This window comes from Archocentrus centrarchus, chromosome 7 (assembly GCF_007364275.1).
Source record: "Archocentrus centrarchus isolate MPI-CPG fArcCen1 chromosome 7, fArcCen1, whole genome shotgun sequence".
In the NCBI taxonomy this organism is placed as follows: domain Eukaryota; kingdom Metazoa; phylum Chordata; class Actinopteri; order Cichliformes; family Cichlidae; genus Archocentrus; species Archocentrus centrarchus.
Window position 1 is genome coordinate 10,669,874 of NC_044352.1, and position 21,827 is coordinate 10,691,700.

The 21,827-nt window shown below is 42.9% G+C and overlaps 1 protein-coding gene across 4 annotated transcripts in view; it reads right to left on the reverse strand.

Annotated features, from left to right (window-relative positions):
- camta1a (calmodulin binding transcription activator 1a) overlaps positions 1–21,827 on the reverse strand; it is a 284,069-nt gene that overhangs the window by 40,352 nt on the left and 221,890 nt on the right. For all 4 annotated transcript variants that reach the window (XM_030734206.1, XM_030734207.1, XM_030734204.1 and 1 more), the window contains one exon: positions 20,826–20,897. In XM_030734206.1, the coding sequence (XP_030590066.1) occupies positions 20,826–20,897 (72 nt within the window). The remainder of the gene's footprint in view (positions 1–20,825; positions 20,898–21,827) is intronic.

Consider the following 21,827-nt stretch of genomic DNA (forward strand, 5'->3'; position numbering starts at 1 on the left):
GAACTTTTGAGGACCAGGAAGAGGCCAGCATGTTTGAGTGTGTTTCAGAGGAAGCCAGGGGCTGAAGCCTGTGATGTTTAATTCAGTAGCACATAATCACTCCGATGGAGTTGAGAGCGGGGCTTTAAATAACTCAGCTTAGAGGGGCAGAATGGCTTCACTCTGGGTGGGGGAATGCAAGTCTGTGCGTATGTGTGTGCGTGTATGTGCACTTGTGTGTGTAATTGTGGAGATATGTGAGTGCATTTTGCAATTCTACACGTCTGCGAGAATCCAAGAGAGTGCTCCACTATTTTTGTGTGTGGCTCCTCCCTGCTTTGAAATATTTTATTTGTGCAATGCACCACAGTAAAAGGTGGAGTGTGTTTGTTGCCTTGCCAAGTATCTGCATGCATTACAATAAAAGTGCAAAAGGCCAGTATTCAGAGCCTGAATATGGAGGAGTATTCTGGATGCCAAGCAGGCAGGCAGTAAGTCAGGCGGTAAGTCAGGCAGTGAGGCATCGAAGCTCCTTTAGCTGCCACAACACAACTCACAGTTTACAGCCCACTTATTCTTCCTAAGGCCCTTACAAAACACACTACCCTCTCCATTAGCTGTGGTGGTCCCAAGTGAGAGCCCATGCTACCCAGGGGCAAGCTGAGAAAGGGCCAACTGGAGCCCAACTGGCTGCCATAATGGCCTTAGCAGAGCCCATGGCACTTATCCTAAAATTCAGTGGCCAAGCAGGTGACACCAAGTAACATGGGAGTAAAAAGAGGGAAAGAAAGTTACCGAGTCCTCTCAGACACAGTGGGGATTTAACCATGTGTTCTCTTTTTATGGGTCTTTTCTTTTGTTTCCACCCCAGAATAACCTCCAAACCTCTGGTTTTCTCTGAGTCTTTTTCAGCACCTCACTCGTTTATTTTCATCTCTTCCTCTTAGGGCATAGTGCAATTCATTTGGAGGAAGAAACATGGCTAATGCCATCTCTCTTTACTCCCTCTCTTTGGCTCTTGCTCTCTTTCATATCAGCGCTGAGTCTGATTTGTTTGTGTGCGTGTGTTGTCTTTCTCCCTGTGCCAGTCGACAAGGCGTACTATTTATGTGCCTCTGCCCATGTCTGTGAGCGAATCAGGACTTCACAGGAGCAGCCAGGGGAGTGAGATGTGCTGGTGCATTTCTAAACAGGGAGTCACAGGGAGGACTGATGTGTGCCCAGCTGCAAGACAGTCCAACCTGGCCACTATCTTCCTCTGCAATAGCTCGCTGAACAACAGTAGATAACGCCATTTGTCAGCATCAATAACAACTGTTGAAGTTATACCAGAAAGCCGTCCCAGTCAGGCACAAAGTGTTGTGAACATAAATGCACACATATGTAGATATGTACTCACACCACAAAGCATCAGGAGGCTTTCACACCTTGACAACAGTGGCCACAGGACTGGTGAGCCTGTGTCCTCTGTCAAACGGGGTGAGGGGCTCATTATTATTACTGGGCTGGATGGTGGTGCAGCCCCTGAGCTCAGCTTGGCAAGACCTCTCTCTGGAGATACACACAGAGGCCTCTGCACATGCACACGAGTACATGCACAGCCAGACACGCACACAACATACAAATGGGTAATCAAACGTCTACCCATGAGGGGACAAAATGCTCAAATGGTTTCCTAGCAACCAATGGTCTGTATTAGATCCACATGAAAAATAACGGCAGCATGTGAATGTGTAGCTTGTGTCTGTTTGTGACAGAATGAAAGAATAAGGTTCAGATTAGCAGTGCATATTAGAACGAGATAGAGGGGTTTACTGGGTGAAGTACAGAGTGACCAGAGATAAGAAGTTGTGCATGGAATAAGAAAAGGTAATGAAGAGAACAAAAAAGAAAAGGCGGCTCCAGAGACCTGCCAATCTAATCGACAAACAGCATTTCCCCAGTATCTCAACAGGGGCAGTGTTGACTGTGAGTTGATCCAAGGAACAAGTCTACAGACAGTTAAGGTCATGGTAGTGTGATGTCAAATCACAGATGAGAAAGAGATTATCATGGGAATAAATCAGTAGCTTACAGAGTGTTACAAATATCTAACGTTGCAGGGGAGGGGCTTATGCGTGAACCAAAGCAATGCCTTTAGGAAATGGCCTAAAATGCAGTGCACAAGGTTTAAATGCTGTGCTATATTAAAGTCACACAATCAGGTGCGAGCAGTGGTTTATAAAATTGCTACAGAGCACGGTACAAAAAGACAGAGCTGAATCTGTGAATCTCAGAGTACTTTTTCACATTGTAACTAAAACACAAGTCCCTTTTAAAAATGATTAAACAAAAAAAAACAAACAAAACAGAGTTACATTTCATTTTTTTATCTATGTGCAAGCATGTGAAATGTGAGAAATAACAGCGTGTAATAGTGTGTGTGTGTGTGTGTGTGTGTGTGTGTGTGTGTGTGTTTCCACAAGATACTACTGTGTGTGAGATTGTGTACGTGCATGTTTGGTATGTCAGTCTGTAAAATTGTACGTGTGAGCTAGAGAGAGGCATACTATCTCCACCCAGCAGCTGCCACAAAGAGGCTTCCCAAAACAAGTGCAGGGCCGTGACAGAGACAGAGCGACCGCAACCTTCTGGTGGTGTAATAGGAAATTAATTGAGACCATCAATATGGTATTAATCATTAAAGAACAGGTGCTGAGGTAGCACTTTGCTGACTGCTCTGCTGTTGGCAGCACTCACATACACACTTAAAAGTAAAAGTTTGACCTGCTGTTTTGCAAAAATGTAGGTGGGGACAAAAAGAGAGAAGTAGAAACAAGGGAAAAGGAGGAAAAGAAAGTCCCATTAAAACACTGGAAGAGAGAGTGGGACCAAAATGCCCCAGAGCGTCAAACACTGCTATTCTGTCAAATCCCACTGGTGTGACAGAGATATGCACAAGGTGTCCTTTGGTGGTAGTTCAAGGTATTGGACGGAGACAGATACTGCTCCGCTTTTAAAGAGTTCCAAAGTCCACATTAGGAGGCTGGAGGGCAATGCTGTCTGCTAGGAAATGATATTTTGGTTTTGGGAGTTTACTTTACTTGTACCTTTACTCACTGGTTAGGTTTAGGTGCCAAAAACTACCTGATTAGGTTTAGGAATAGATCATGGTTTGGGTTAAAATAGGCTCCTTTGCAACATTAACCCTGCAAATTGTGGAATTATGCTTACTCTTTGCATTTATATGTGACACCAAAGTGAGCATCCGGGTGTGATAAGTTGGTAGTGATCAATCCATCCCAGTACTGCTTAAACCAGGTGCAAAGCACAGACACCAATTTGACATCTATATGTGAAATGCTTTGACAAAACAGAAGCATTTTACTCTCTAAGAGTGAGAACAGGTTGTTATAGAGAACAGATGGAATAGTTTTTTTGTCCACAGCACTCCAAAATGATCATTGCTTTGCCAAGAAAATGTATATTGTTCACCTGTAGGATCAAAACAGCAGCATACCCACAAAGAGTAGACTACTGACTCCTGGAAGCACTATATCAATAAACTGTAGATCTTTTTTCAGCACGGGGCCAGGTGTGACCCTGGATTCATCAGAGACAATCAAGTGTGAAAACTGGATGGGGTCCCCATCTTCAAGGTGCACTACCATCTCACACCTTCATGCCCGAGTTCCAGTTTGTCTATTAAGCCAGCTGGGTGCCTTCAAGTAATCCTGTCCCTCCATGACTACCTCAGCTCCCCAAAGGAATCCAGATTTAGAGCATGAAAGAGAATGGACACATCCCATTCATCAGTAACTTATATTTGAACACCTTAGAGAGAGAACAGAGAATGCTCGACTCTGTTCATCTACACCCAGTCTCATCGACCTCGAACTGAACCAGTCACTGTCAGAATCATTGCTGCACCTTCACCATCCCCTCCCTCAACTAACATGCAAGGACTTCCATTCTCTGTTAGCCTGGTGCGCACCTTAATACCCCTTTCTAGAGAAACAGATCCTCCTAAAATTACAAATTATACCACCTCAATTACAGACTGCTTCAGGTGATGTTGAGGTTTTCTCTTATTCAACTAATATTACATTGTAATACTGTGTTTACATTCTAGTCATGCCCTCTATATCACTCCTTCCTATTTTAGTGTAATGAAGTTTGCTGTGTCTTAGATCTTAATCTGTGCATTTGTATTTGTAGCTAACAGTTAATGTCTTGTGTTTTATTTTTGTTTCAATTGCAGTCAATAAATGTAAATGTGTAAGTTCAGTTGCCTCAGCTTCTTTGTTCATTTTTTGGTCACCGATTTGTAGACTGCTGCTGCCTAGTTTTTTGCTGTTGTTGTTGTTGTTGCTTCCTGAATTTAGTCCCATAAAATCTGCATCAAGAAGGGTTACCCCCACAGTGTTGCTACAGTAATTGTATCTTACTATCTTGGTGAACAAACAGTTATGTTTGGTTAAACAATTGGTTTGGCTAATTTCCCTACACACATTTTGAATCATGATCCAAACAATAGCGACTAAACAGTGAGACACATGACACAACATGCCATATATAGGGTATAAAGTAGTAAAGGGCACTGTGAAAGAGGCTCAAATCAGAAAACGTCAGGTAAATACTCCTGAACTTCATGTTTCCTATAACAGCTAATTCATCGTAAGATAAAACACACCGAGGACTCGAGGGCAGTGTTAATCAACTGAAGGTGAGCCAAACTGCAGGAACTACAATAAGCTGTTAAACACACCACAACTTCAAATTGTTCAAGGTGTGTCACTGCAATGAATGCTTCTTCTTATGAATAATACATCACACACATATACACAGATGAATCTGGCACAAACTTTGTACTAAATATGTGTGCATGTGATGGCATGGGCACACAAAACATGAGCCACAAGTGCATGTCTCTTTCTGAAACAACAGCTGTGCAGGTTTGTACTTTGCAGCAAAGTTCAACAGTCTTTAGGGACAGCGTGAAGTCCAGCATCAACTATCTTCCAAAGGCATTTTACACCAAACCCTCACCACTCCATGTTTGTCAGTGTCAAGGTTGAGCCTATGAAATGTTTATGATTCAAGAGCTGTAGATAAGACAAAGATTGATCTGGATTGAAAGGCAAATAAGATTGCCAAAGCCCAGCGTCAGCTGAAAAGCCGACAGAGGGAGCAGAGGGGGAGGAAAAAAAGAGAGACTTAAAGAAGAAAATGCATTAACTCAGGTCTGGCCCTGGGAGAGCACAGAGTATTGAATACTTCCTGTACACATACCGAATGCTTGGGGAGATTATGGATCCACCATCATGACCAGCTGACTGATGCCGTATGCGTGAGTGTATGTCTGTGTTTGATCCATGACATGAATGCGCCACACTTGACATAAAGTTCTAGATTACTGACGCGATCCTTTTGATGTGACTAGCACTGTGCAGGCAGTTGGGAGAATATGATACCCTGTCTTTTCACCACAGTGACAATAACATATCAGGTTTAATTTATGATCTCTAACAATGGAAAAAAATGGGAAACGATGTCATCAAATAGAATGTTTTTCAAAGGCCAGCGTGTATGCATGAATATGTGTATTTGTGTGTGTGCATGTGGGACAGATGGGGCATAAGACCCTTTGATGATTTTCCCACTGGCCCTGGCCAGCGTGCAGAAGTGGAACAGTGCAGAGGCCACCAGAGATTTGGGGTCTGAGCCCCGGGGCCTGTTTTTTCCCACCCTTCCTCAGCCTGCCTTCCCCTTACCTCCTCTGATCAATACTGGGTCCTAATCACTGAGGACAGTATGGCAGTCCTCTCTTTCTCTCATCTCCTCTCTGAGTTTTTCTTCTCATTCTTTTTCAGCCTCTGCTTCTGTTGCTAGCATAAATTATGTGCACTTTCTTTTTCTCTCTGTGTGTGTATCAAAGACGAATGTGTCCAGATGTGTCCCCTCTTTTCCAATGTTAGGAACACATATTCTGTTTCTATGCATTTTTGTAAAAGCGAGTCAGTTTGTATCTCTGTAAATATGTGAATAGGCTTATACAAGACTGTTAAAATGTGTGAATGTGTCTGTGTACAACAAGATAAGAGAATATCCTTGAAAAAGCAACACCAACATAAACCCCAGTGAATTATGAGTAGCATGCATAAACTTGAATAATAACACATTCCCTCATTTTGGTGGCTTTATCCCAGTTATCTAATTGCCCATGTCTTTTTTCTTTAATAAACTAATGAATGTAGCTGGGTTAAGGCCTGGAAATACATAGCCAGCAATAAGAAGCACTGCTTTAAACCCCAAACTGCATCAGAACAGCTGAATAATTTGTAGGAGAAATAATTACGGGGCAGAAGAGCAGGCATCAATCCTGGAACACCGACAGTGCCCTCGCTGGAAACTACTTCACCCATAAGCCAAGGCTCCATTAGGTATTGTCTAGGGCCTACAGGCTAATTTGTTTGCATCAATAATACATTCAAAGGATTTATCTAACTTGCAAATGAGCGTTCATTTACTGGTCCAAGAGGCAAGGAAGAGAGCAGGAAGCAAAAGTAAAGGTGTAAAGGCTGAAGCAGCTGGTTGGGGGTATCTGGGACACAGTTAGGCAGCAGGATGGTGGTCCATATCTAGCAGGTAGTTGGCATAATTCAGATATGGTTGCCTCTGACATGCTTGGATAACAGCCAGTGTTTATGTAGGGCAGAGATGGGCCGAGGTGCCAGTGACCAACCATTGGAAAGGCATTAAAAATGAACCAGAGTCCCATTACAGACAAAACATATTAGGCTTCTCCACCAAATATTCTCTGATCCTACGCCAGATGAAAAAATGACAAAGAAGAGTGTAAGTCTGTGTCTCTGTTAGAAGAAAGGGCTGTGGCATTAGTCAGACATGGTGGGATACTGGAATCCCCAGTGCCCTTTGATCTCTGTTCTGTGCTGTCTCCCACAGGTGATACCAAGACACTCAAAGCCAAAAGTGGAGGTGGGGTTTAACAGAAGTGAGCTACAGAGAGACGAGAAAAACAGAAGAGACGAGAGAGACAGATAAGTATGGGAGAGGAGGAAGGAAGCTGGCCATGAACATATGCTGCCTCCCTGTGCCAAGCCCCACTGGCTCAGGCAACCCACGCATACGCTGCACTGCTGCTGCTGTTACCACTCCAGCCCTCTCCAACACCAACACCATGGCACTACTTAGTCAAACAAAGCTGGAGAGATGAATCTGGAAAGAGACCGGGTCTCCCCAGTCTCAGCTCTGCCAGGGTAGGGCTGCTTGGCTTGGATAACACAGGCTGATTATAGACACACACACACACGCACGCACGCACGCACGCACACACACACACACACACACACACACACACACACACACACACACACACACACACACACACACACACACACACACACAGAATAACGGCTTTCAGCTGTTTGGCTAGTCACCCCAAAAATTTGTGACTCTTCTAGTGTGGGCCACCATACAACACTGTGATGAACTGCGATACAAGAGAGTTTTTTTTTTTATAATTTTCTAATGGGCTAATCTTTTTCATTTTGATAAATTATTGGTAGACGCTGCAAAATACAAATCCTTCATACCAAAATTTATAACAGAACTATCACAGTAGAATATACAAAAATATATTTCATTCGGGACTACAGCATTCAAAGGTCTTGATTTTTGGTGGCAATCTTTTGTCAACAAAACATAAAGAAGTTAGCACCCAGTTGTACCAACTCATAACAATAGTCCAGTTGTAGTCATTTTAATGCACCGATACCTGTATTATTAGTTAAAAACTATAAAACATTACAGAGAAGCAATCCACTAGGACTATGAGGATGTATAGTATAGGCAGTACTTGTACAGTGCTCATATTAAGAGAACTAGTCTTAATCTTAGTCATGTCCAACCATACAATCTGTCAGACATGAGAACATAAAGCAACTAAAGCGACTGAATGGGAAGAATGTTTTCTGTACTGGCTGCCTTGCATTTTTTATGTTGAATAAGGTTTGAAAAAGCAGTGTATGTGACCTGTGTGTGTGAGACAAAGACAAGAGTACTGCGGTTACTGGGAACTTTTATGCTTGATGTACTTTACACCTAAAGGTATCATTAACACTAGCAGTCTGAAAGGCTCAATTCAGTGTTCATTGCTTAAAGATTGTTTTATGTGCCAGATTAAAATTCACAGAAAGGTCACACACTGTTATTTTTATAAAATACCTGATAGGATTTTTAAGTTGAATCATTTATCTATGAAATATTTTGCGAGAACAGGCACTTACATTTAAAACGCTGCAGTGCTGCGGCCGGGGGGGGGTGGTGGTGGGGTGTTCTGCAGAAATATTTCAAATAATGTCCAAGCGTGTTTTTGATTTTACTATGTTGTGGAAGGAATAGAGGATAAGGACGGGGGATTCAAACCAAGGGCAAAAATGCAAAAGATCAACCGCACAGATTCACACTGCTTGCTAAAACTCATGTGCACACATTCTTGCATCCTTTCAGACTCATAAATCCAAACAAACCCACACATGTAATAGACCCATACAAGACACCAGACACACAAACACCCTCAGACGCTGAGCTATATAATAACAAATGGTTGTATAACAGAGAAATCAAATTCAGGGTTCATCTTGCAATCTGAGCCTCACAAACTCAATTCCCCTCTGCTGTCTAGCCACTTCACATTCCACGCCTTTTCTGTGTGAACGAATGGGGTCAGTATCACCACATAAACATCATCCTCTGCTCTCTCCCCCCTCTCTCCCCTTTCTCGGTGAATGGATGCTGAGCACTGGTGCATATCTACGCAGGGATGGCAAGGGCACCGAGGAGAGAAAATCAATACTATATCTCAGCACTAAGCACAATCCCAACCAAAAGCAGCTGGAGTTTGCAGGTTGCTCCATAAACTGGACGGCTTCATCTGGCTGGCCACTGTGTCGGTGCATTGCTACTGTAATGCACTACAGCACAATGGCCTAGGCCAGAGTGTGCCAGACACAGAGGTACACACGCTCACAGACAGAAAAACGCACATACGCAGAGACAAACAGCACGCTCCTAGGGAATAGCAACAGCAATGAGAAAAACTCTCATGAGGCAGGAACAGGGTTGACAAACACATTGTCCTCTCTCACAACCAAGGAAAAGCACCTCAGGACCATTTAGCCCACCCTTACTATGTGTGTGTGTACATTCATGTACACAGCCACACATAAGCTCATACACAGTCACACAGTAGTACTATACATACACACATTCAGAGGCATATACAGAGACGGCCCTTAAAATACTTGTTCCAAAAATAGCACACTGGAAATCGGACTGAAGCTATTATTATTGCGTGCACGTCCTGCCCGGTCCCACCAAGGAAAGGGAAGAGACTAATGATTTTCCTGGTGCAAGCAATTAAAAAACTATTTGTCACCTGCCAGGTTGCATATGACGTTAGGGGCCTTGGCAGAAGCCCACAGAGTAACTCCACATATACACACTGTACACAGACAAAATGGGTTGCGCCATAGCAAGCAGTCCACAGGCAGAAATGGTGCATGAGAAACAGGTGAAGCTAGAGGGTCACTGAAAAAAAAAGGGAAGCAAGAGGGAGAAAACGGTACTTTTGATAGAGGCACAGAGTTTTGTAAACGGCTGATTTATCCGGACAGGTTAATACCAGGCCAGACAGCGCACTCAGATAGCACACTGCCATCAGGAAGTCATGTAATATTTAGAATCCAGCCAATGAAAGTCATTCTCCTGCTGCTGGGCTCCTGGCTAAAATAGAAATGTATATTTCCCCCTCTAACCCACACATCCTCAACCTCCAAGAACACAACAAAATAAAAGTCTCAAAAAAAGTCTTACCCCACCTTCCATATTCCTACTCTGTCTTCTTCCTTTTCTTAAGGAGAAAAATGCAGGTTTATATAGACTTTTATTTAAAACGAATCATTACAATCTCTTTTGGAAGTGGTTTAAAGAATTTAAGCACAGTAAGAACACTAGAATTATCACCTCATGGTCACATTTCTATGCTGACCAGTCATAATATCTACCTAGACTCATATGCAATGAAAACTTTGATGACACTAATATAAAGTGATTTATTTTATTTGGTTATTATTAACACGTATGATTCCAGTAAAAACAAACAAACAAAAAGCATTTCAGTGAGAGACTGCTTACAGGGTAGAAATGGTTGATAAAGAGCTTCACAAAATGATGCAAGGACATTCACCTGAAGCTCAGTATCAGCGAAACAATGAACTTGTGGTGCAAGGACAGAAGGCCACTTTTCCTGGTTTCTTCAGTGGAAGTGAAGAAAGCGGACTCCTTCTTAAAGGATAAGCCAATAAAACAACTGGCATGGACAACACTGAAACTGTCTCCAGTAGGGTTGAGAGCAGGCTATTCTTTCTAAGGGGATTCAGGATCTCATACTCTGTTCCTGAGTTGTGGTGTTTGATCAGAACATTATGATCAGAACATTATGATCAGAACATTATGATGCCACAGTGAAGTTGCCTTCAAACCATTTGGATAAAAATGTACACTGCATTCCATCATTTTATCCCATTAAAATTTAAGGTGGTGCATGCATTCTTGACCTCCATCCAGGAATTCACGTGCTTTGTGTTAACAAAAATGGGACTGATGTGAAGTCACAGTGACCTTGACCATTTAGCTTTTGACCACCAACATCTGACTGAGTCCTAGTGAATGTTTTGGCCAGCTTTGAAGAAATGAAGCATTCCTGAAATATTATGTTCACAAGAAAGCAACGGACATACATACGTATGGATAGTCTGATGGACAAACAACCACAAAGATAATGATAAAGTAATATCATGGATGTTTAGCATTTCCAAATGATGGTTAGGATGCCATGCAACGGATACTCAGGTTGACTAAAACTTGATGTGCACTCTGACGCTGCTACAGGAAAGGTGTAGGGTTGTATGGAAAAAAAAATCTAATATTGGGAGGGGCTAGCACATGTATTATGCTTCCTTTGCACTATACAGCCCTCTCCAGATTCAGCTTCAAGCATACACTCGGCTGAAGTAATTTATGAGGCAGCTCGTTAACGTTGGGTGATTTGCACTGCTCGTTTGCTCCTGCTCATCTCTACCAAATGATATCATCTTCTACCTCTAATCTCCTAACTCTAATCCCCATTCTCAAAGCACCTCCACCCCTCCCACCTCTTGTTTCTTCCCCTCCTGCCATTCCTCCTCTCCTACTCTTCTGCAATTTGCTTTCCTTGTCCTCTTCTTCCCTCCTCCTCCCCTCATTCTCTGTGTCTTCTCAGGTTTGCGTGGGTGTGTTTTAAAATGGGGGAGCAGACAGGGATAGGAGCTGAGCCATTCAACTGAAGGGTGTGTGCGTGTGTGTGTGTGTTCAATATGACATCTACTCAGATCAAAAAAGACTAAAAGAAGTCTGGTTTGACTCTGAAGGCTTATATGCCCTTGTAGTTACTTCTCCACTGCCCCCTACTGAGAGAGAGAGTGCAGGCCAAAAAAAAAAAAAAGATTTTTTTTCAAAACTTGCAGAGGGGCAATGGCTCAGCAATCCTGGGGAGACACAGTGGCAGACAAAAATAAAGACACGTAGAACTATGGGATGATGATGGGGGGGGGGGGGGGGGGGGTCATACCAGGACAGATGGCAAGAGTGAAAAGAAGAGGAATATTTAATCTAAGTTTCAGATACTCTATGGCAATGCTCATAATAGTTTGTTACTGACAGAAAAGAAATTGCATTGTTTTTATTCATTATAAAACATGTTTGAGGCTCTCAGGACTTCACTATTCACTTTAGCTAGTAAATTGATTCGACCACACTGACCTAACACTTTGTTTTATATCCTTTCCACAAACAGGCCTTAGTTTCTTCATCCCTAACCCATAGAGAAATCAACCTGTCTCAGAATAGATACAGCTAACACCCTCACAGAGACTGATTTTCACAATGAAAATTGCCAATTATAGAAATTGCAATCAGAGCTGTTGGTTTGTACATTGATGAGTGGTAGCTGGTTAAAGGGGGATTGAGATCAATATCTGACTGAATGCAGAATGAATGACTCTGGCCCTACCAGAGCTTTCACACCAACTCCTCTTTGCTACTCTTTGTAACATTCACTTTCCCTGTCTTCCCCCCTTACCTCTATCCTTTCTTTCCCTGGCTCATCTTTCCCTCTATGACACGTCCAAGCGATCGTGTCGGGATGTCAGCCCTCATCCACGGCTAATTGGGGCTCAGAGGAGTAATCAGGGCAGGACAAATCAGACAGTTCTGGTCATTAGCTGTGACCAGTGTTCTCTGGGAAGCTGGGAGATGCGTGCACACTTCTGCCATCACGCCTGAGCCTGCAAAGTGACAAAGCCATGGCTTGACATGAGATAGGCCCAGCACAGATTTACTGTGAATCCACTGATGTCCTGTGCTTTCTCAGTCATACAGGCATAAAGTAAACACAAATAAGGCTGTCTGGTGACACAATTCCCAGGGATTTCTTATTATCTAAAATGGGAGAAGCAGCAAATGGTTGCTGAAGAGAATGATCATTACAGAGGATAAGGATAATATCAAATTAGAACCATGGTTTGTTGCACTCTCCAACTCAGACCTAGATATTTGCTTTCTGGTCTGGTTAGGGTGCCAGTACTTTCTAGTTGCTTGAGCTTGCACTGGACAGTGAACAAAATAGAATAACGCAAAATACTGGTGTCAATAGCAATCTTGAAGTCTCAAAATGTAAACATGTCGATGGCTACTCCATCTGAAAGTGGGTGCATGACTCTTGAGCAAGATGAATGTCAATTCGCCTTACTGGCAGAGCCTTAACCTTTCAGGATGACTGAATTATTTAAGCACCACATACCTGTTGTGGGCCTCTGTTTCTCTGTCTGGACTCGGGCTGGTTAGGAGGCTGCATAAGTCTATGGTCACGCACGCCTCTTTGGTAGCAGAGTGAAAATGGCAAGACAAATGCAGCGGGGGATTTGTGATAATTGGCCGTGCTGGTGGGCTAGGCGACGGGCCTAGAGAAAAGGTCGCAAGCACTGAGGAACAGATCAGTCTGCCAGGAGGAAAGGAGGTGCCTGGTATCTCTAGGGTTTAGTTCAACTTCTCTCTTTCATCGTATGGAGAGATTGTGCTCCAGTAGGGGCTATTAATTAAGCACCAGTATAACCTTCAATTTGTTTAGAGGTCAGAAGCCCCAGTGTCATTGTTTTGGGCTGAGATCAACTTAGAACTATTTTCTTGCTGAGTAGAAACATGGGGTAGCAGATGTGCTCAGAGGACAAGAAGGAAAGTTGATAGCAGAGAGAGAAACTTATTTGAATGTTTATGAGTAGTTTATGAGAGGGTTAATGTCAAAAGCACTGTATCTATGTGACTGCACAAAGGGGGGAGGAGTAGTGAAGAAGATGAGGGGAGCCACAGGGACATGGCTCACACCCCGACACGCTTGTGAAGCAGCTGTTCTCCTCATGGCTGCGAGAGTAAGGGCCTGCCAGCAGCAGCATCCTGCCGAGAGCACCATGGTCTCCCACCATAGTGCGGTAACAGAGTGGCAAAGTCTGTTACACACACACACACACACACACACACACACACACACACACACACACACACACACACACACACACACACACACACACACACACACACACACACACACACACAGAAAGACAAGCATGTGCAGAAACTGATGCGCACTCCCATAGCACATTCTGCCACCTGTTCTCCTGCCAGTCCGGTGTTGAGGTTTGGAATTGAACAGTAATGTCAGGTGTTGCAGTCAAATTCATATGCTATAAATCTGAGCTAATACTCTGTAGAGGTGCATTTCCATTTGATACAAACAACAGCCTGCATAGCTAAAGGCAATTATATTTTTACTGCCTCCATTTGCCCTGAGGTTGTAGACAGCCAGTCAAAACCTCACCAGGTTTTTCTGACTCTCTACCCTCTGAGTGAAATCAACAGAACGATGCCCAGGCTCATCCATGATTTATCTCAGTGAAATATTCATTATGTAGCCTTGCATAGTCTGGACGTATCTGATGTGAATCTGGACCTGACAGCTCTGCTCTGTCATCACACATCACCTGAGCCACTATGAATCCGGCACCTGTCTCCCAGTGCTCAACACAGAGGCAACTAAACTGATTCGAATGAATAGAGGACTCTGGTAGATATAAAGAATCCATCTGTCTGCCTTTAGCCTGCAGGCATGTCCACTCTGGAGCTACTGTATCCTGCTTACACACCAACCGATGGATCAGCACAGCAAAGGAGCTGCTCAACATTTCCCATTCAGTTAACTAGGCTGGAAGGCCTCTGTCTTTACTGCTGCTGAGGCACGAGGCATGAAGAATACAGTGGTGTTGGCCCATGAACATGATATGCTGACAGAACTGGCCCAGCTGTATTGATCTGAAGAGATTGGCGAGCTTGTTATGAGAGGTGAATACCTTGAGAGTTCAAAAGGACTGGGTGGTTTTGATACATCAACAGAGCAAAAAAGGGAGGAAAAAAGTCTAAATGAAAAGAGGCTCTGATGTGCTGAATAGTTAGAAAAGATTAGAAGAAGAAGGTAAAATTCAGCACCATGGACAGCACCACAAAGCCTACAATGCTAAGAGTTCTCTTTAATCACAAAGTTATCACTCTGCCTGTCCAATTAGGTAACCTTTGAATTATTACATAAATTAAAATACCTGAAATACTTTCTAATAGTGCTGGAATGATCACAGGGACAACAGTGACAACTCATTTTCCTACATAACACTAATTCAAGTGGTTCCAAAGTCATTATACTCTGAAGGACTAATGTAATAAGAAAAATGTAACTGCAGTGAATGATGATATTAATAATGTATTCATGTGAGACAGAGACTAGAGCAGAGTGGCCTAAGCTGAGGAAGGTAAGAGAGAGAAAGTGATAGCTGTGAAGAAACAAGGTCGTCAGCATTCCCTCCTGCCTTACTAGTCATTTCATTATCTCATTCCTCTCTCCTCCTCTTTAAAGTAGGAAAAGCAGGAGAGGCTATTGACCCCTCTCTGTGTTTGTGGCAGGCAGCGGGACAAATGAAGTTTCCCCTCAGACCCCCTCCGTATTAATATCATAATTATCCCCACCTCTGTGCCCCCACCGGCCAGCACAAACTCCACTGTCTGATTTGATGGAGAGGCACAGGCAGGGAATTACATTCGATTAGCACTAAACAAGAGAAGGGGACACGGAGCAATAGAATCAATCAGTGCCACCGGGACAGGCAAGATCCTTTGTGTGTGTGTGTGTGTGTGTGTGTGTGTGTGTGTGTGTGTGTGTGTGTGTGTGTGTGTGTGTGTATGCGTGTACTATGATACTTTGTACCTAGAAACTCTGTGTAAGGTGCATACTCATTCAGATGTTTAAGTATCTAATTATGGACACCTTTGTGAAAAACTAATAGCACTTAAAGAGTGTCTATACATTCTTTAGGATATTTATGAGTGTATGTGTGTTTGTTTTGTTGTTGGCAGTGTTGAAAATACACCACGGTATCACACAGAGCCCAATTTTTTATTATTTTTCACCAAATCCACTGAAATGGGAACTTTTTTGGAGTAAAAACCCACACAGTCTGTTCTGGGCAGCTCTCTGTCTCAGCAGCAATTTGGATTCATTGTTTGCAACCTCAGATAACTGTGGTGGTACTTTCCTTCAGTCTCAGCCATTTGTGGGGATGGGCCAGACATTCTTAAGTGGTCTAATGCCATAGAGAGGTGGAGGTAGTGTGGCGGGAATGAGCAGATTGAGAGTGAGAGGTGAAAAGAACAAATGAAAATGAATCGAATGAAGAAGACCCCCCCCTTGCAGGTCTTTATTCCTGTCCCCTGTCTCATTACCCAGGCTTTGACTCAATAAAGAGTGGATAAAGAGTGGATAAAGAGGCACACACCCACTGGTTAACCCCCCGCCCCCTCCTTAAAACACCTTTCACCAACCTCACTCCATCTGTCTTTCTCACTTCTCTCTTTCTAGATTTCTTGCATTGTTACACACATATCCAAAAATACTCACATCTACACGCTGTCCTCTTTTTCTCTATACTACTGTAGTTTTTTTTTTCTTGCTTCAAATCTTTAAATGCATCTTTCTCTCCAACTCTCCCTGCAGTCTGTTTTTTTTTTTAACCTAACTTTTTAAAAGTTGTGTCCATCTCACTCTCTCATTCACAGTCTGTCTCTACCCTCTCTGTCCTCTGTGTTCCCTCCCTGTCGGTGCTGTGTAATAGGAGTTATTTTCATCCCTGTCTCTCCGTGACTGTGGCTGCTGGATGGCTGAATATTTACATTTTTCACTCACTGGTGACCTTTCCCTGTTGCCGCTCTGGGAGCTCCAGTCTCCTTGCTGCTCTGCTGTTGACAGACTACTGCCTGCAAATCTCATATGGACACAGCAAATGGTACACAGGGAGTCAGGGACAGAGAGTTCAGAGACTAGAGGAAGGTGGGAAAAGAGAGAATACGAAAGCGACTGTAACCAGGCTGACTGTCAGTTGTCTGACTGAAAGTGGCTAGAAAAGAGAGAGGTGCTGAAGGTCTATCTGCATATGCAGAGATATGGACTGAAGTGTAATCCTTTACCTCTGGTATCACCGTATCACTGTGACTGTGGTTTTCTTGTCAGCCCAGATGGTCTGCAATAAACTGCCTGAAAAGAGATGTAAATCTGGGATTCCAGAAATGCTCAGTGCCAAAGAAAATACAGGTTTGTAAAGAAATGCCTTTTATCCGACAGCAGAAGGCGTTTTTTTTTTTTCTTTGAACAAGTAGCTGTACACATGCAGCTCTGAACCGTGGGTGTAACAAGAACTGCTGAGCGGTGTAAGAGATGAGGGCCAAGGATTCACTAACCAGTTGTTCTTAACTGATGCTCTACAGTTAAAGGAAAGAAAAGCAGAGTCAGTGAACTACTCAAAATTTCATGAGTGATTATGTGCGTCTATCTTGTAGCTGGCAGAAAGAGAGGCTTAAAATGAAGGTTACAGTTTTGAAAAGTGAGTAACCCAGTATGACCCCAGCTCTATGTTATTCACTTTCAGTACAGTGTGTACATGTTTCTGAAAGTCTGCATGTGTCCTTGTCTTGTGCATGTGTCAAGCGCAACTTTCTCCTGACTTTCCCTGCGAATGTGGCTATTTTTCATGCTTTAGTCATGCTCCTCTGTGTCTGAATTTGACTTCAGGAAGAAAGGACAGAGAAAAGAACAGGTTCACATTTTAAGTCTGTCTTAAAACAATTCCGTTATACCCATATGTAATTTCAGGGTGTTGTCATCACTGAAAAATTCTTCCTCTCTAAACTGGCCCCACAGAGATTCCTTACTGCTGCAATTCCTTGTCAGTGATGGAAGATGAAATCCACAGTTCTCCTTCTGTGCTAATAATCATTTTGAAATTCAGCTGAACAAAATCTGAAGATTCAGCAGTCTGAATTAGTCAAATCAAGTGGTGTCTTCCAAAGTTAGTCTTCAAGATAAAATCCCCTCTTTGGATCCCCTCTTACTATCCCTCCACTGCAGCTCACAGTGGAGACAGTGGAATCACACAAAGGTAATTTAAGACCAAAAACACTGCATCATACATATCTGATTTGATGCTTTATACCAGGGCTATTCAATTAGCGGCCCGGGGGCCATATCCGGCCCGCAGACCAACTTTGACTGGCCCACCCCCCCAACTGACCCAACGTAAGCCGCAAAAATGCATTTAAATCATATTTGCTGTGAGAGTTTTAAAAAATCCCGCACATCCTCTTGTACTTGAACGCACCGCTCCCGGTATCGTAGGACGTCAGCCCAGAATACTCTCTCTAAGTACGACAACAGGTCAGAAACGTAAAATTGACAATGAAAATCGCCTTTTAACCCTGTCTGGACTGATAAATACGTGTTTATTTTACCCCAAAGACTGAACTCTGAGCCACTGTGCTTGCAATAAAAGCCTGTCAGTATTAAAAGAATATAACATTCGGAGGCACTTTGCAATGCACTTGAATTATTTTGCTCATCAATAAATGATGCAGTATAAAGCCTTTATTGTGAATTCCTTTATTCATTTTTATGATTTAGTTCAGGTGGTAGCATATTTAGAGTTAAGTCTCAAGAAATAATATAAGTAGGGGTCTTCGGCCCAGTGGCATCTCAAAATTTTCAAATCTGGCCCAGAAGAAAAATGAATTGAATAGGCCTGCTTTATACCATGTTCAAGTATTTTTGCATAGAAAAGAGTTGTGGTTTTGTCTCCAAACTGCAAGTATACATAAAATAAAAGCATACCAACAGCCAGTAACTACAATATGGATATGGAAAAATAATAAATGCATTGCAGGTTTTCTCAGTTGCTGTGACTCAGTTCTCAAGTGACAGTTGGCGTCTATCCCAGCAGGCACTGGGCGAGAGGTGGGGTCCATCACAGGACCATCTCCTAAATATATTAGTATCATTTCATTGTGTAGCTCATCACATGCAGAACAGCCACTCTAAATGTCAAATTCTGCTGAGCACACAGGAGTAAGTCATTAGCATGAGTATTATAAAATGTATTTATTTATAGTGCTTGAGCACAACAGAGTTACAACAATTTGTGAACATGGTTGGGCCTGCTCAGATAAACCCTTTATGGGGGAAAGAGCCTGTCCGTGGAAGCAAAAGAGGAATAAGGATGTGTGAGGGTGTAGCAAAGATGAGATAACAGAATATAGGAAGGTGAAGAAGAGTGCAGAGGTTGCTGCATACATAGAGCACTTCTTCTTCTGCTACACTGGAAAGGAGAGCATTAGGTGTGAGGTCAATGAGATGGGAGCAACAGGACATCCAGCCATTGCGGCACTATTTTACTATGTCTATGTTTTGTGTCCACACTGTTTTTTTGGGGGTGGGGTGGGGGGTGTATTGATAATCTATAGCAGTGCTGCATGTTTACTGCTGTGTTGTGTGGCTGTAGGAAAATAAAACTGTTTTTCTTCACATCATATGCAAATGTAAGAGCTCTATTGGTTCACAAAGTAGAATGCAAAATCTTGCGCTCTAAAATCAGCATCTGAAGAGTATTCACTCTGACACAAAAGCAGCCAGTTATCATGAGAATAACAATAGACTGCTGCAGCAGGCTTTCAATGTCAGTGAAATTATAAGATGAGCAAAAGAAATTCCATTCATTCTGATGAGATATCTAAACATTTTGACCACATTGCTTTTACACAATATGAAAAGAACATTTCACTTTGTTGGCAGTGACTTATCTGTTGACACAATAAGTTCATCTTGATATTTTGAGTTAGAGGTTTTGGGTGAGTTACAGTTGTTTGCAAAATAACTACAGTGCTTTGCTGTACTTTTGAGCTGTTTTCGATCTTCAGTGTGTAGAATTTTAATTACGGTTTTGAGAAATGTACCAAAATCATTTGAAAAATGTTGTAAGACAGAGTGTATGTGAACGTTTCCTTTAACGGTGCTGCTAATTTCACCATGCAAAGACATGCAAAGACTCCAAAAGATAAGCTGTAGTGGACAGTGTAATGCAATAAAGTTGCTTAATGTTTGTTATGTGTTGTGAGGGACAGTGCAGGGTAAAATAAACTCTTATAATGAGAGATCTCTTCCAGACAGATGTGTTGTATTGTAGAGCGTTATTGCATGAGGTATGAAAGAGTTCCTGTAGATGGTCGTCACTGCAAGTAATCTGATGAACACCAGATGATTTAGGATGAAGTCAGCCTAAGTAGGTTTGCTTACTGAACTCCCAATAGACAAGTGGAGTCAAGTTTTATCTGCTAGAGTAATTATTTCCATCTGTCAAACACGTTGCCAACATAAAGCAAAAGAAAAACAAACAGTTGTGTGTGAATGCTTTTATTTACCGTGGGAACGCTCAAATTATTTTGAGCATTCCCACAATATTTAAGCAATTTTTAAGCCTGGTCTTTCTTTTTTGTCCCCATTGTTCTGCTCTCCTGTTTTACTAAGAGTGATTACATATAGGAGGGGAGGAAGGGTTGGAGGGGGTGTGGGAGGTCACAGGGATACTGGCTGGATATGGCACATGAATATGCCTTCTCAGTCTAGTCAGTACAACTAGGATAATACAACTTCAAATTTAAACTGAGGCACATTAGTCAAAGTGTATTTATCCCACAGATGGTTTTTCCTTCTTGTATACAGACATGGATTGATTGATAGACAGATAGACATAGTCTCTACAAACCCCTTTTCTCTGTATGTATGGTTTATACTCCCTTTAAATGGTGTGTGTGTGTGAATGGCTGTATCAGGCACCTTCCAACAATAATAGCTGCCATGCTAAACGAGAATGATGAGATGTATTGGGTAGGTGATCAAAGGACTACTATTTACAACCACTCTCAGTCTGCAGACTTGACGACCCACAATAAGCACACTATACTGTACAGGGAACCTCTTCCATCATGCTTTTACTGCCCATCACTGCAGCTGTTAGACAGGGGAGATGGCAAAGCTTTTAGCTGACTGAGATACCGGCCGTGCTGGACGGCGTGTATGGGCAATGCCATCAGAAAAGTGAATGACTGGGAAAGATAAGGAAAATGGAGGCTGGGAAGAGAAAAGAGAAGACCGAGAGGGGGTGGTGAAGGGGTAGGTTGATGTGTGCCTGCTGGCTGTCACAAGAAAATGCTTCGGTTAAATGGAAAGTGATATCATGCAACTCATTCAAGTTCTTGAGGATTGTCAGGGAGAGTCTCTGAGTAAACTAAAGCATGGTGAACAGTAAGAGGAAAAGAGGAGTTCTTACCTGGAGCAGCCAGTAGCACCTACGGTGGAAGGTGGGGATGATGGAGGAGTGGACGTAACAGCCATACAAACACTGGAAGGAAGTGAGATAGCAGAGAAAGATAGAAGAGAGACAAAAAGAGGACATTACACAACAGTAAAGTCCAGGACATAGGTTGACCTCTCAGCTAACCATGACAGCTGTGACCTTTGAATCCCTGACCTCTCCTCTCCGTATGATAACTCCCACATGGACCTGCTGGCAGATGGCCAAGCTATTGTTCTTGAAAACAAAGACAGTGAGCTGATGGAAGAAGCTCGATGGCTTAACCAGCATTTCATCACTGTCCCTATATAACCATATGACTTCTCCCTTGCTTCCCTTTCCCTCTCTCCCACTTATATCCTGTCCTCCTTGGAAAGCACCTTTGACAGAATGATTCAGGTGCTCCTTACTTCAACCCCCCCATCACCCCTCGGGGCAACCCTGCACATAACTAAAGCACAGTGTTATTAATATCCTTATCGTAAACAGATAATACTGTGCCTGGGGGCTCGTTACAGTGGAAAGAGCTAGGCGGGGCTGATAACGCGTCCTGATATCTGGCAGAGGGGCCAGGAGACATTTTTCACCAGCCGGCAGCAGAGGCAAGTGAAGCACCATGCACTGAGGAATATAAGCAAGGCAGCACTTAACCTCCTTCCATCCTCACTCCTCCCCAATCCTTCTCTGGGAGACTCATGGCCCTGGCTCCCAGGTGACCTAAAGGGATGGCAAGGTTTTTGCTTGTTTACAGCAGCAACAAGAAAAGTCTACAAAACTCCTTCCTTCCATAACCCTCACCAGCCAGGACAGAGGCTGTGATTTTGTTTGATACAATATTTAGGAAAGGCGAGGGTAAAATGGATTTCTCTTTAGACATGAAGCCTGGTTCCCACAGGAATAAGGCAAGAAGAAGGCAGAGAGTTCTGCACTTCATGCAAGTCCTCTTTGGTATAAATGTTTGATGAGAAATTAGGAGAA